At 40.9% G+C, this 13037-nt stretch overlaps 2 protein-coding genes across 2 annotated transcripts in view; one reads left to right on the forward strand and one right to left on the reverse strand.

The window, feature by feature from the left end:
• The window catches only part of LOC136435438 (uncharacterized), a 58241-nt gene extending 53744 nt beyond the window's left edge, over nt 1–4497 (forward strand). The window contains exons 7-11 of the mRNA XM_066428938.1: nt 1480–1573; nt 1824–1950; nt 2719–2958; nt 3271–3324; nt 3467–4497. Of these exons, the coding sequence (XP_066285035.1) occupies nt 1480–1573; nt 1824–1950; nt 2719–2958; nt 3271–3324; nt 3467–3712 (761 nt within the window). The 3' untranslated portion in view covers nt 3713–4497. The remainder of the gene's footprint in view (nt 1–1479; nt 1574–1823; nt 1951–2718; nt 2959–3270; nt 3325–3466) is intronic.
• A 55-nt stretch (nt 4498–4552) lies between these two features.
• LOC136435439 (ganglioside GM2 activator-like) lies at nt 4553–7269 on the reverse strand. The gene is made up of 4 exons (XM_066428941.1): nt 6902–7269; nt 6032–6232; nt 5407–5559; nt 4553–4991 (listed from the first exon to the last, which is right to left on the reverse strand). The coding sequence occupies exons 1-4, from the start codon at nt 7031–7033 to the stop codon at nt 4836–4838; spliced, it is 642 nt and encodes a 213-aa protein (XP_066285038.1). The 5' UTR covers nt 7034–7269; the 3' UTR covers nt 4553–4835.
• Nucleotides 7270–13037: the final 5768 nt, after the last annotated feature.

Genomic DNA, 13037 nt, shown 5'->3' on the forward strand with positions numbered 1-13037 from the left:
TTTCGTCATTTTTTGTAATAGAACAAGGTCAAAGTACGTAATTCAATACGCGTGGTAACAACGCTCACGCCAGCGTCTGAGATTGATGTGCCGAATGTTGCGCCGACATAACGTTACATACAAACTTTCTGACGGCTATGGTTGAAAAATAAAAACAGTGCATTCTTATGAAGAGAAAATTATAACGAAATACACATAAGTAAATCAAATGCTGGGAAATATGAAGGCTGCGTTTTTCTTTGACAGCAGAACTGGATTGACGCGGAAATTTCTTTTGTTTACAATTACCGACGCCACGTCTGTTTTCTTCATGAAACATACTTGTGGGTCTCAATCGAGTCAATGAATTTACATTTCACCCACGTGTCTTCCAATCCGAAAATGTACCATTTGGGTGTACAGCTATATATCATTAGAAAGTGTACTCGTTTCTATCTCTACAAACTCCGGTCACCCGGTCGATACAATCATAACAATGTTTCAATTTCTAGTACCGACACAACATTTTCATGAAATGTCTTCTATGAAAGTTTTTTTGACGATTGAATCATTCTCACAGTTTGCTTTGCAGTACCAAAAATTGAAGAATAAATGATATACTGATTTCTTGAGAGGAGTGAATGAGAATATACTATTGAGGTCTTTGGTAGTTGAAAATCGCGGGCAATTATCTCGCTTGGGCCGGAACAAATACAATGGCAGTATTTCTCGCTCATTTGCATCTGGCTTGTGACAGGGCCTAGCGAAATCTTCTGATCTTCGCCGACGCCTTCATTATACTGGCCAAACATGTCCTTTCCACCACGTGTACTATCTGAACATAGCGTACGCTTCATATTTTGGCCCATATCTTTTGATCTACAAAGGATAATTTGACAAAAACACCATGATCGGAAGAGCAAAAACGCGCCACCATTTTGATGACGTAGGCTGTCTGTTCCATGGTGGCTCACGGGAGATATGGAAGGAAATGTGACCCAAATTCTTCAAAATTTCGTAGAATGATTTTAGATTTCACAGACATCGACTCAAGTTTCATAGAATTGAAAAATTATTGGTATAAACATTGACTAGGACTTCAACTAATGTTTAGTACGTAAATCAGAAAAAAATCCTTTGAGCAGCGGCTACAAAGTTGAAAGTTCAATCACCGGACGTAGCCTGGCTTACGTTCTCCTAAATAATGTAATATTTTGAACGCAGTGTATAGCTGTCACTTTTATTCTTAAATGTATTTGAAAAGCCAACATATCGTCTCTGTAGGTACTTCTTTCTGTTTCTTGACCCGACCATCGGTTCATGCGTTATTTTGAGATACATTTTGTACCGTGTACTGGTGTAAAGCTATGAATGCAGGGTCCCGGTGGGTACCCCGCGGTGCGGTGGGCGGAGCTAATTTCCATAGCGACGCGGATTTTTGCTTGACGACCGTACCACCGTGTTAACCCTAAAATGTGCCCCATAATTTCTGTCTTACAGGACATGTGTCTGGATTCAGTGATAGTAGAAAAGGGTTCGCAGACATGTTGTTTGACATGTGGTTCACACCCTACTCAAGGGACAGCAGCATGTGGTATGTGTTCTTTTCACATAGTTGACAAAAGTGCTAATGTTAAAATTGTTATATCATTACTGACATTACTTAGACTTTTGATGTAGGCTGTAGGACCAATCATGCCCATCAAGCTGTTGCTGTTGTTTGTTTTATTTATTTGTTTTGTTTTTTGCTTTTGCTGTATGTTGTTGTAGGCTGTCAAATACAGACATAAATTTATGTACCATTGTGAAAAACATAATCTGTGTGTCCATGCTTAACTCAACAGCCCCACCACAGCGTTTGAGCGCACCTTTGTGGGAGAAACACGCTGTCATGAAATAATCGGCCTCCCCAACTGGCTTGGTTTGTACAGAGAGGAGTACCTGGGGAACATCCAACTTAACGACTGCAGGGTTAGTTGTTGTACTGTCCTGTAAACTCACTTTTCAGGATCAACTTCTTTTTCATGATTAATTGGAAGTGAAAAGACACAAGCAGACTAAGAACAATACCTCCAGTAGCATCTTCCACTAACCCCATGACCTCTCGCTTCTGATACTTACTGTCACTCCTCAGGGGTGCCTAAGCATTCGCATGAATTTTATGAGATTTGTTCGAATTTTATGAGAAACGCACGAATCACTATGCAAAAACACACAAATCTTATGAAAACGCACAAATCACTATGTAAATATGCACAAATTTTATGTGACACACAGTCTTTTTATCCAAACCGGCCAGCCGCTGTTCGGATCATGTGACACAGCAGGATTTTCAAGATGGCGTCATCGACATGCGGCGAAAAGACTATGTGTTTCCATAAGATTTGTGCGTTTTCCATAAAATTTGTGTGTATTCACATAGTGATTTGTGCGTGTTTCATAAGATCTACGTTTTCGCATAGTAATTTATGCGTTTCTCATAGAATTTGTACGAAACTCATAAAATTTGCGCGAATGCTTAGGCACCCCTGCTCCTGACTTCTATATGGACACCATCTTCAGACTCACTTCCTGCCACTCTATTGACTATTCAAATAACTATGGACACAAAATTCCAAGAACATAATATCTAGGCACACCGCAAAAGCCTTAGTACCTATAGGTAATGAGAAATATTACACCTCAATGCTGCAAAAATGATACACTGTTTATCTATGATTCAAATGTTACCCATTTCAGCGCCATGATTGTGATGACCGCATGATCCTCACCACTGACTTCAACTGGAAAGGCGTGTATCAGACCAGATATAGCAGCTTCTTTGTCGGCACGAGCCCAGAGTTTGAACTGGCCCTGTACACCGTCTGCTTCCTGGCTGGGGACAGAGCAGAGACGCAGGTTGTCCTTGGGGGCCAGAAGGTCACAATCGCCACTGATGAACTGGAGGGTTACATCAGATCTTGCTATCCAATCATGCAGGTCAGTAAGGTGGAGGTTTCAGAGATCATGATCCCACTTTCTGGTAAAAAAAGCACCAGGACACTTGTGAAAGGAAGATACCATCTGGTTTTATATCTCATTCATGGTGTTTCAGCTTCATAATTATGTAACATTCCCGTATTATATGCATTGACTTGAAATGATTCAATTTTGTCTAGCAATTGTACATAACATCATATTACATGTATTAGGTTAGGCAGCGTTACCCATATAGTGGTATCATGACAAGTATGTAATTGTATGATGTTGATGTAGTGGACAACTGTATTTCAGCTACAAACTCTTTTACAGGAACAAAGTCAATCAGACACAGAATATCATACCAAGGAGGTTGATCATACTAAGGTAAGAACTCCTAAAGTTCCTGGAATTTTTGGTGCCCACCAGTTATGCTTTCATTTGTTATCCCAGTTTTACAATAGCTCAGTTACATACATTATCCTTGCAGTCTATATCATTTCCATGAAATTTTACCCCACGTACTTAGGCCAGTAGTGACGACAACCCAATGTTCGAGGAAGGCTTGGACTTCTTGCAGTACCTTGCGAACGAGAACATCGGTCCAGACATGGGGAAGGGTACTTTGAAGAGGATCTATGAGGAAGACTACACATGGTTGTACGGAAGGAGGCCCAGGACACCCTTCTCACAGGTCCTGCGCACCCTCAACACCAACGGCAAGGTCGCGACTTACCGCTATGATGGCGTAGACATTGTCACCATCCTCGAGTAAAGTTTAGAACTGTGTTCTCACTTTTTTTACATTGTTATTTTTGGGGGGGATGGAAGCTTACAAAGTTTAGATAGATCTGTGTTCTCACTTTTAACTTTTGTCTTTTAAACTTTTTTAACTTTACTTTTTTAACTTTAACTTTTTTGGGGGACAACTTTATTTTGTAATGTTGACTTGCACTGTTGCTTTGCCAAACCATCTTCACTTGCACTGTTGATATGAAGTGTCATGTTCACTTGAAGTGTTAAGATGGTTTACTATGTTGTAAGGAATGATGTTAAATTCCTGTTTTTTCCTTATGGTAGATCTCATAAGTTTTTCATTGAACCTACTACCTGTAATACTTCTATTCTTGCATTCATGTCAGTTTGACATGAAATATAAAGGATAGGAAAGAGAAATCATAAAGAGGACAGTTTGTTTCCTTTGCAGAGAAACATATCAACTGTATATGTACAGGTTCTAATGATTCAAATCAATGAAATGTTTTTCACCACTAACTTGTAGGCTGTGGTTACATTCCTCCTGTTTTTATAAGCAAAACTTTGTGACAAAACTGGCAGTTGGCAAGGATCTATGACAACATTTTCTGTCTCAAAACAGCTGAAATTTGTACCACACATCCACAAATGTTCCAAAATGCCCTCAATATGGTGGCCTAACCCTGTCCACTGGCACTAAGCCATTATGTTCCTCCATTAACTATAAATGTTGATACATGCTTTACTACCTGTTACTAGTATTTCATGTGAAATCATATGGATTAAAAGTCGTTAACATCTCAACAGTGTCAAGTCTCAAACTCAACAGAACAACAAACACAAAACTCTTGAAACTGGAAAGATTTACTCATTGATTTATTTTGATGCGGCAAGGCATTATTAGATACCTGCAACGTTGACATGTCTTGCAAAGGATAAATTGCATACAGGTAGATTTAGCTTTGTTTACATTTGCCTTTTTCTATGCCTGAATGCTGGCAGACAGTCACACTACTTGCATGATATGTTGTATAAAACTAGAACCACGTACTGTCTATTCTAAGCACAAAAGCCTGCATGTACTAGCGCTGAAATGCTAGAAGAAAGCCTGCCCAACACTTTGAAAAGAAAGTATGGGTGGATTAACTGGAGACCACAGACATGGTGAGCTCTCGGCAGGCCAGAGACTTCCCATTGGATGAGAGCATGGCCTTCCCATGATACTCTCCGGTGACCAGCCAACTGGGCAGGATGCCGCTCGGCAGGTAGAAGGACTGGGCTGGCAGCACGTAGGAACCCTGCAGGGACAAAAATACACTTGATTGGACTTTTTTCTGTGATTTTATTTTGTTCAGTAGGTAAGACTCGACTAGATACACGCAGTTTTGTCTTACTGTTTCATAAGTCTTATTTACCTCCATTATCACACCAAGTAGCCACCATTTTATTGATTGCATGTATCATACAGTTTTGCACAGCAAAAACCTATTCTGTTTTACCATCCATCCATGGCCATGGGTACTGACTTCAGGATTTGTGACGTCATGGGTCGGCCATCTACTTTGGACTACAATGCATCTAAACTCACTTCAAGATCGAAATATTCTAGAGTTAGAATGTGGGAAGGTAAAATGATGTTGCAATGGAAGGAATGAAAGGTTTATAGTTGTTCAACTTTGCCAAACTATACAAACTATTCTATTTGGTACTTGCCATTTTGAAGGGACACATGCATGGGATGTTGTAGTCGGACAGTGGAGAGGGACAGGGTTCTCCGGGCTGCAGTGGGATGAGGCTGCACAGGTCATCGTAGTTACAGGATCCAAGGTTACTCACACACGGGATCTTAACCATCGTAGAGCCAACCTGCAAACGAAAAGAAATACACAGATGTTGCAGGCATGCTTTGTTGAAATATTGTGGCAAAAACATTCAGTGGATATTAGAAAAGGTTTTTCTTGACACCTGATGCAAGATTCAGCAAACGAGATTTACAACAACAACAAAAAACTAGATTTATGTTTCAATACGTCTGTTAAACTGGACTTACCACGGGTTTTTTTCACTCATCCAAGTCTTAAAATTAGTCAAGGGAAGAATGTCCATGTGGTTACGAGACCCCATGGTAATGAGGCAAAGGCATCAAGAAGACTGTAATGTCCCCCGTCTCAGAAAAATTCAGAGGAAGCCTGGATCCCATTTTCTTTTTGTGCTGTGGCACAAGTCCAATCTAACGATCTCATGACTTATTAAAATCTGACCAAAAATAGGGACTTTTTTGTGACAGAGAACGCCAACAGCTAAGTGGTCATTGCAGGCATTGGTCAGTGCTCAGTACCTTCTTCATGATGGTGACCTCGGCCTTGAGAGGGCTGCTGACCATGACCATGGAGGTGACGTTGAAGCTGCCCGAGATCTGGTCGTTGATGTTGAGGGGGTCGGGCATCAGCGTTCCGTTAATCTTCACCGGGTCGCTGGGCATGCCACAGTCCGTCACGCGCCACTTTGACATGCGCACCTTTTGCGGTTTGGAGTTGAACTGCAGCAACATGTACGGCAAGGATTATGATACACAGAAAGACTTCGTTGGAGCAAAATCCCCCACGTTCTAATTACTGTGCACTTGACCTTGGTCGGGTTCCAGTAGAATGCCAATGCACATACATTTGGTATGAGTGCCTAAACTACCACGTCTCTGTTGTTACTATAAAAGGAATCAAGTGTCAGAGTCCTTACGGACGAAAGACCAAGTGGGACAAGGTACAACACGATACTGATCTAACCGGTGGCCATGTACTTTGGAATGACTTCACGTGACTGTCATGGGACCATGATAGCATACTGGGCGTTGAATTAATAAAAGTACACAAAAAGTACAATCTACTTAAGTGACTGAAAACTAGCACTGAGACAGCAATGTACATGTACATCAGATCATCTTTAAATCGTGTACTAAGGATGTAAGGTATCTCAAATAAAGGTGATTTAGTAGAATCTTGGAAAAGCTTAACAGAAAACCCCAGTCAACAAGCAAAATCTTTTAGCTTGACCGTAGAACTCGTGAAAAGGTTCTATAAATAGAGGGAGTTTTTTTTACAATCATCTGCTCGTTATACTCTACCGAAAAACAATATTGAATATCGATATTATTCGATAACCTGGCAATCAGCTCAAATGCAAACACAGTTATAGAGGGGCGTTACTTCACCTTGTCGTTCATGAAGGTCCCAGGCATCTCCAAGGCCTTTATCAGTTGGTTAATGTCATTGAATTCTATCGGTGGAGGAGCCGCCGCCGCTGCGACTAGGAGCAAGGCTAGGATCTTCAGAGTTGCAGACATCCTGGCAGTACTTAAGGTGTCTCCGGGAACTTGTGTACCTGTGCCTCCAGCGAAAGGACTGGCAGGTTCTGTGGTGGGTTCGCCCTTCAGCGTCTGATATAAGGGAACAAAGGTTTCTTGGTGTTGAATTAATTAGGGATAAACCAATAGGAACTGTCTGAGGTGTTGACCTCTATGAGGAACACGTTTCTCTGTAGCCACGGGGGTTTACGTACACTCGGTAAAGTTTCAGTTCACGTGATGATCACCACTCGTGATCACAGTCTAACTATTGCGCCAGATTAAACGCACGAATTCTTTAGCTCCAACGGGTGTTCGAATTGCTAGTTTCCCTTGAGGATTATATAACTGTCAACGTTATAGATGAGAACCCCGGTTTCTTTCTCTGTGTTCCTTCTTTTGTTACTTTGCCGGGGGGGGGGGCACAGGTGCGGGATATTTGGGTTTACCCATACTGGCTTATTCGGTGTCGCAGAACGTGAAGACTGCTCTGGGACCGAGAGCGGCATTGGTGAATGTACGAGAGTAGAGGTCACGTGTCACGCCCTTCACACCTTATCAACTGAGTATCATTACTATCAACTGTTGTCATGAGTCTCAAAGTCGAGCATAACATAAGCGGTGGGTCACTTGAGTTCGTATTTATATATACTAGTACTAAAGAAAGCTAACGACTGCTCCCTGGCAAAGATGGGGGCGTATTCATCCAAGGGCAAATTTTCCTTTCTGAGTCTGTATTCCATGATGATCACAGAACTAACAGGACTCCAGTCACAGAAGACACTACTCCATTTGATACTAAAGTTGTTAGTTTAGGTCGCTATGCATGTGACCACAGTATGATGATTCAAATGCCAAAGTGCAAAAACGGCAAATCTTCGATACAACGTCCTTGCAAACTGTGCTAGCGGACGAAAGCCCGTCGAGTGGGACAAATGTAACAACATAATACAATGCTAAACTTTCTTCCAACACTAAAGTATTCACGGATCGAATTTTCGACGACCACTGTCGCCTTCTTCAGGATCAATAATCATTATTGATCCTGAAGAAGGCGACAGTGGTCGTCGAAAATTCGATCCGTGAATACTTTAGTGTTGGAAGAAAGTTTAGCATTGTATTATGATTACTACCAACACAGATGAGCTTTCATTATAAATGTAACAACTGTTGCACAACTGACGCAGCGGAACTTTGGAACCATCTCAAGTGACTATAACGTTATATATCGTTGGGGTCTAGTTTTTGTAGTAGGTGTGAATGAATCACATGATAAACAATAGATCTCTATCTTCGTTCTTTCATCAATAGAAAGGTTGTATATATATATGTAGGTATGACTGTGTGCCCTTCTTACATCATGCTGTGGTCTGTTGTCTAGATGTGTATTGATATAAGCAGATTAACAGCCAAAGTTGTCAGAAAATCGGATACGGATATACAAGCAGATGTTGGGGTGAAAGATCATTTTCTGAATGATGGCCGGGCTTCCTTGACAGCCCCTTACCCATATAAGCAGTTGGACGGTCCACAGATATCTTTAACCTACACACGACGTACAAGTATAATGTATACACGAATGTAGGTGGCGCTTCAACCGGCGTACATAGTGTTACAGGGGCTCCTTTTGTAGCCCCTGAAACCACCCTTTTCATGTGGCTTATATTAACAAATGTCATTCTATATGTATGTAAATATTTCCGGACCTATTTGGAAAAGTTTTTACTGGCTTTAAGTCTAATTTATTGTACATTTTTACATTTTACAAGTCGGGACTACGTACCCTATCATAGCCTCATCTGCAGTACCGCTCCCGGCCGCCCCCAGAAAAGTGGCTAAAACGACCATCAAATTGCAAAATTTCCGTCTTTTCGGGAATGGGGACATTGCGAAAGGCTCGCGAGGGGGTTTGGATTTTTATAGGCTTATTTTACTTTGTTTTCGAAAATGCGATCATTTAAAATTAAGAAAGATAATATCTAAGACACTTCAAAAACAAAATCATGGGATATTGGATCATAAATGACACGTTTGCTTTACAACTAGTTCACCAATAGAGGTGGTCGAATGTCCATGTCCAGTAAATTGTAACGTTCTGAAGGGCTGACACATACACATTTATTTATACATTTGTAAGACCAGAACAAAAAACGTTGAGCAAATGCACCGGTTAGATGTACTTCAAGTAAGTTGCATTTATGTGTATGTTATGATGTGTTGGTGTAATGTACATGGAATACCTAAATTGTGCATATGTGTATCTTGTCCAGTTGTCTTTTCTAGTATGACATGTCTTTAACATATTGCTATCTTGATAGGATGACTCATTGTAGTGTTACATACCTTGGAAATCACTAACTTCCCGACTTTGAAAGATAGTGTTCAAAAGTTGGGAACATATCTTGGGGACGTATCCCTACCCTTATCGATAGGAAATACATAACAACACGAACATACATGTGACTTCCAACAAACAAACAAACAAACTTTTTTTGTTCGTTTCTATAATCGATATAGTGGTTTTAATAGTGTGTGTACTTGTGTTACATATCGGTGCTTTCATTTTCAGAGCCTCACACTTGTAATAGCCATTAGCCTATACCTACAGCTTTGATAATTTTTCCACTGCACGAAATGTTTGATTCAACGTAAATGATGTAAAGACGGGTAAAGGCGAATCTTCATAAAACCTCATTACATATAGAGAAATAGACAATATTTCTGAAAGCATCGCATATTATGTGTCAGAGCGCTTATTGTTCTCATTGCTTAATCACGAAGCGAGATGAGGACAAACGCCATCATGCTAGTCAGCGTAAGGACCAGCACATTTCCCCCCAGGATGCTGGGAGTTCCTGAAGTGCCGCAGCAGGTTGTATCAGAACAGCAGGGCGGGGGACACGTGCCGTTGGTTCTCCCGCACTCCGCTGGGTTGCTCACCGGGCAGCAGTCGAAGGGGCAGTTGGTGGAATCCTCACCTGGGCCACAGTTGTCATCACCGCAGAAGGGTTCATTATCACCGTCAAGGCTCCAGCTGGATGAAAAAGGAGCACCTCACGATACTTACTACATCAAAAAACATCAAAATCACCAGAGTATTGTTTGCTTTAATGTCCTCAAAAAGACTTGTCCAACAAAACAACCTTTTAAGTGGTTTACGTTTCCTACTATTCACTCTTCTGCGTCGTAGTGTCTTGATTTCAAACGTGAGGGGACTGGAGTGATCAACTTTGATTGTCACATCTTATTCATGATGGCATCACAACTAAACAACTTGCTGTTCTTGTTGATATCATTGCATTTGTTAAACGACTATTCATTTCTTCATAGGAAGAAATATAGGTGGTATAACATAAAACGTTAAGTTACCTGGCATTCCGTCCACCTCCCAGATCCGAAGGAAAACGCTTCCTACAGCGATGTTGGATGCAGGAGCTGTAGATCCAGCACAGCCCGGGAAAATTCCTTTTATACCTTTCAGTGCATCTAGTCGTAATAAGGAAACAATTTGCAAGCTTAAGGTCAGTTGTGAAATAGAAAACAAAGGTGCCTGCTCCTTCTTCTTTCATGAACTATAGATTAGTGAAGTCGTCATGAATTCGCAATTACTCACTTTTCTTGCACCTCGCCTTGGCCAACGCAACCTCCACACTTGAAATATTTGATCTTCAGCCACCCGTCACCCTTGTCAGTGCCACAGTGACCACAGTACTGCCCGTCACTCGCGCCATGGTAGGTGGTCTAAAAACATTCCCATCGAAAGTTTCAACATTTTTCATCATTCTTTTTTTTTTATGTTGATGTAATTTTTATTGCAAAACAGCAAATTACACAAAGCCTCCCCACGTGGATTATCTGGTAAGGTACACTTTGAATTCTACTGTTACAGATGTAGGTCATGTGGGAAAGAAACTAATATTACGGAGTCTCTTACGGTGATTAATATGGATATTACCAAAACTTATACTGATCTAAAAGGAAACCCCCATTAATGAGAATTGTATCAGGCATGCTGAGAGCTTCTGTATACGTTGTTTACTTTCTTTCTTATCAACGTCTGGGCTATTTGTTTCACTATGATAGGTTATCAGTACAGGCTGGACTCCTTGTTACCTCCCTACCTACCTAGTCCCTTGACCTCCGGGTCGTTGGGGGACAAGGTAGCAGTTAAAGGTCACTCCTTGTTAAAGGTCACCTATTATTGATATCTTTACAAGCTATTGTGTAAGGTTGTGAACTTTAGACTTGTTTTGGAGCATAATCATAAAGTATAAAGCCTCTTATCAAAGTCTACCAAAATTTGAATCACTGTGATCGTTACTTTGCATTAAATGAGCGAGAAAGAAAAAGAACACGGACAATTGAGCTGCGAGGTGTGCTGGTCAACTTGCTCTGCTGAAAGGCAGATACCCACTTCTTTTTAGTTGCAATGTGAAGGGAATACTCATCAAACATTTTCACAATGTCTTCGTACGTTTCATGACATGCATATGAAGAACACGACCCATACAGCTCTGATTACAGTTCAATCTTGTTTTTCTCGTCAATTACCTACTGATTTTCAAAAGAACGACTAGAAAGTAACGAACACAATAAATTGAAATTTGGTGGATATCGCTAAAAGACTTTATACTACTTATATGACTACGCCCCTTCACACCGTATGTACATGTATAAAATTTGAGTTTTGCACCTTATTCATGGGTGACGCAGAGAACTTATTGATCACCCTTCGTAAAACTAGATCCAACATAAAAAAAGTAGCGCATCGACTGTTCCATGTTCAATACTTTTGTTGGCTTTTTCGATGAACTAAGAACAAGACCCAGAAAGAAGACAAATGCGGTACTATTTACCAAATCCTTTGCTAGGATACAAAGCAAAGGCCTTGACGTGAGTTGATCCTACATTGTCGTTGAGACAGAACGCACATTTAGACCAGGGGTCCGACATCCCAGCTCACCGTCCTTGGAAGGACAGTCGGAAATTCGATGCGCTTATTTTTGGTGTTGAATCAAGTTTTAACTCTGTACTATGCTAACTACTCAGTACCAACACAGGTGAAATTCACCACATCATACATCAAACTGGGAAAAGGAAAGACATGATGCAAAGTACAGCTACCTACGTACATTGTCACAGGTGGGGTTCCCGCCATTCTCGTTACAGTTGTTGCAGCAGACGTAGAAGTGAACGCGAGAAGTGCCACCAAAAGTTAGGTGCACACATTGCCCCTGAGGGGGCTGATGAACCGCACGAACATGGCGGATGTTATCCCGGACAAGACTGGTCTCCTGGCCCGAAGAATGGACATAGGAGGTAGCAGCAATCACAACCAGAAGGACTGATCCTAACAGTGACATGGTGGATTTAGATTTAGAAGGCACACCAAAACTGGAGCAAACGCGTTTTCTGTGTGACAATTTGCAGTGCAAACGTATTGCTCTGTATCAATACGCGCGATATCTGGCAATAAATTAAAGTCCATAGAATTTGCTTTGCTCTGTTTTATCTAAAGTTCGATATGCTCTGATTGCTACACATTTCAAGGGAGTGGACAACAAAATTGTATTCTTTTTGTTAAATCTGTGAATATGATTAATAGAATACTTATATATAAAATGTGCACTTGGAAACACTTGCCCTTTCGTTGAAAATAGTCTTCCTTCCAATCAATACAGGTCACCGAGGTGAATATTGGTCACGAATAACCTCATGTGAAAACAGGGACACCTGGCGCGCCGTGTAATTTTTGCAGTATCCTGCAATAATATTTTAGACTGCTAGATGACGCTTTTAAGCCGTGTGCATTGTGTTTTGCAGCTCAGGTGAACAGGTCGTCATGTATGGTATCATCTTTATATACAATGTTCTCCGGCAGTAATATAATATGATATACAAGACAAAGTAACTAAATGTTCACACCACGTTCATGTCAACATATTTATCTCCATGAAAAAAGGCTTTTTCATGGAGATACTGTTTTGCTTGCGTTTGTGTGTAT

The sequence above is a fragment of the Branchiostoma lanceolatum genome, chromosome 5 (genome assembly GCF_035083965.1).
Source record: "Branchiostoma lanceolatum isolate klBraLanc5 chromosome 5, klBraLanc5.hap2, whole genome shotgun sequence".
NCBI lineage: Eukaryota > Metazoa > Chordata > Leptocardii > Amphioxiformes > Branchiostomatidae > Branchiostoma > Branchiostoma lanceolatum.

Bases quoted from the DNA above. Each gene is read 5' to 3' on its own strand.
- LOC136435439 (XM_066428941.1), bottom strand. From the start codon at position 7,033: ATGTCTGCAACTCTGAAGATCCTAGCCTTGCTCCTAGTCGCAGCGGCG. The intron at 6,233-6,901 runs GTGAAGTAACGC...ATGTTGCTGCAG, and splicing joins GGACCTTCATGAACGACAAG to TTCAACTCCAAACCGCAAAA. The intron at 5,560-6,031 runs GTACTGAGCACT...TTTCGTTTGCAG, and splicing joins AGGTCACCATCATGAAGAAG to GTTGGCTCTACGATGGTTAA.